A 1638-nucleotide genomic window follows, 5' to 3' on the forward strand; every position below is an offset into this window, starting at 1 on the left:
CCATGCATCCACCGATCACATAGACATGCCATCACTTCAGAGTTCATTCATCCATCCATCTATCCATCCATCTGGTGCTGTAAAACCACCTCTAAGTCGTGAATCCGCATGCCTTTATTCCTTTGGCCACTCCTCCATCCCACTTGATTCACTCGCCCAAACACACATTAATCCCCCAACTGATTCACCCACCTCGACTCTCCCCCTCCATCCAACACCCAACCACATCCTCGTAATCATTCATCCACTTCTCTTCAACTAATCAACTTCCCTCTTTTCAGCATCTGCATCTATCCTCATTCCAATGCCTCGTGATTCCTGCTTCGAGGCAATGTTGATTTGTCCAAGCAAAACTACATCACAGTGCATCATCTATGCATAGGCAGTGCGTGCAAAATGCACGCTTTACTGAGAAAGTGGTAGAGAGGGTGGAATGAAGGGGTGAGAGGGCACAGAGGGGCATAGTGACCATACTCTTCCTACTGAATCCATAGAGGGAGAATGGGTGAGTGCATTTGATTTACTGATGCATTGGTATTATGTTGGGGAACGTGAAGGCAGGCTAACGTCGTGTTACCATTAGAAGACGCAGATTGACTCAGTGGAGTAGGTAATGGATAAGTAAGCAAGGTGGACTCACAAAAACGATCTCCATGCGTATTTGTGCACGAACTTAGGTGTTTTCATCCCTCCCATTGGTTTGAAAGAATGCAAACATTGTACTTTACCAGTGAGTCCGTGGCAGGGAATAAGCGGCGCAGTGACCAGACTGTGTGTGGCAGAGTTTGTGAAGGAGCTCCGATTCTACTTGTTGGAACAAACAGCAAGTGGTGGCACGGTGAGAGGCCTGTCTGACCATCATCTCTCCTCAGACATTTAAGTCACAAATTGCACACCGCAAGTACCAAATATGCACAGCTTCATATTGTTCGAACATGAAACAGAGGCTCTTTACTTGTGTTTCCAATCATTGTCAAATGTGTGCTTTCACCCTCTATTGAAATACCAATTAAGTAGCATGTCCGTCTGTTAAACTACCATCCCAACTCAGCTGCACAAGCTATCTCATTAGCCCAGACATCATTTTACTGAAAACATTTAAGTAACAGTAGATAAGTCATTGAGGGCGCAAGACAAAGATCTCCTCACACTCCCAAAATGAAACACCTTTACACCTCATGCCACGTAGTGCAGTCTGCGAAACCGAGAGGCAGGAAAATTGGCAGCGGGATACTGCACAATGCAAAAACGAGCAGTGAGAAGGTAGAAGATAGGCAGGAAGGAAGGTGGATGAGTGGAAAGAGCGCAGAGAGGGAGAAGGGGGAAAGGGGGAGGAAGAAAGACACTATTGCAGGCCCATCCTCCACGCTCACCTTGTCCCCACTTCTCCAGATGTCAGACCATTACGTGCAAAATGGATGAAAACGTATGCAGACAAACCTGAGGCAGACGCGGAAGTGGCTAGTACTAAAATTGCCTGTTCGCTTCTAGAAACAAAACATGGTAAGTTATAATGGCCAGATAGAGTTGCACTTAAAGTGTTGGCGGATGGTAGCTGGAGTTACCCCAACAAACGAGCTATTCGAAAAGCAAGTTAATTACATCGGATATCAGTTGCAGTCGAGCCTCTTCTCACTC

The 1638-nt window shown here is 46.2% G+C and overlaps 2 protein-coding genes across 2 annotated transcripts in view; both read right to left on the bottom strand. All coding sequences in view use genetic code 11, as the record gives it.

Moving 5' to 3' along the window:
* Positions 1–358: 358 nt before the first annotated feature.
* Positions 359–859, bottom strand: EGR_10628 (hypothetical protein; the record flags this gene model as incomplete). The annotated part of the gene is made up of 2 exons (XM_024499877.1): positions 359–482; positions 729–859. The coding sequence occupies 2 exons, from the start codon at positions 857–859 to the stop codon at positions 359–361; spliced, it is 255 nt and encodes an 84-aa protein (XP_024345714.1).
* A 221-nt stretch (positions 860–1080) lies between these two features.
* The window catches only part of EGR_10629 (hypothetical protein), a gene marked incomplete at both ends in the record, with an annotated part of 5038 nt that continues 4480 nt past the window's right edge, over positions 1081–1638 (bottom strand). Inside the window, one exon of the mRNA XM_024499878.1 lies at positions 1081–1088. Within this exon, the coding sequence (XP_024345715.1) occupies positions 1081–1088 (8 nt within the window). The remainder of the gene's footprint in view (positions 1089–1638) is intronic.

The sequence above is a fragment of the Echinococcus granulosus genome (assembly GCF_000524195.1).
Source record: "Echinococcus granulosus chromosome Unknown EG_S00243, whole genome shotgun sequence".
NCBI classification, from domain to species: Eukaryota; Metazoa; Platyhelminthes; class Cestoda; order Cyclophyllidea; family Taeniidae; genus Echinococcus; species Echinococcus granulosus.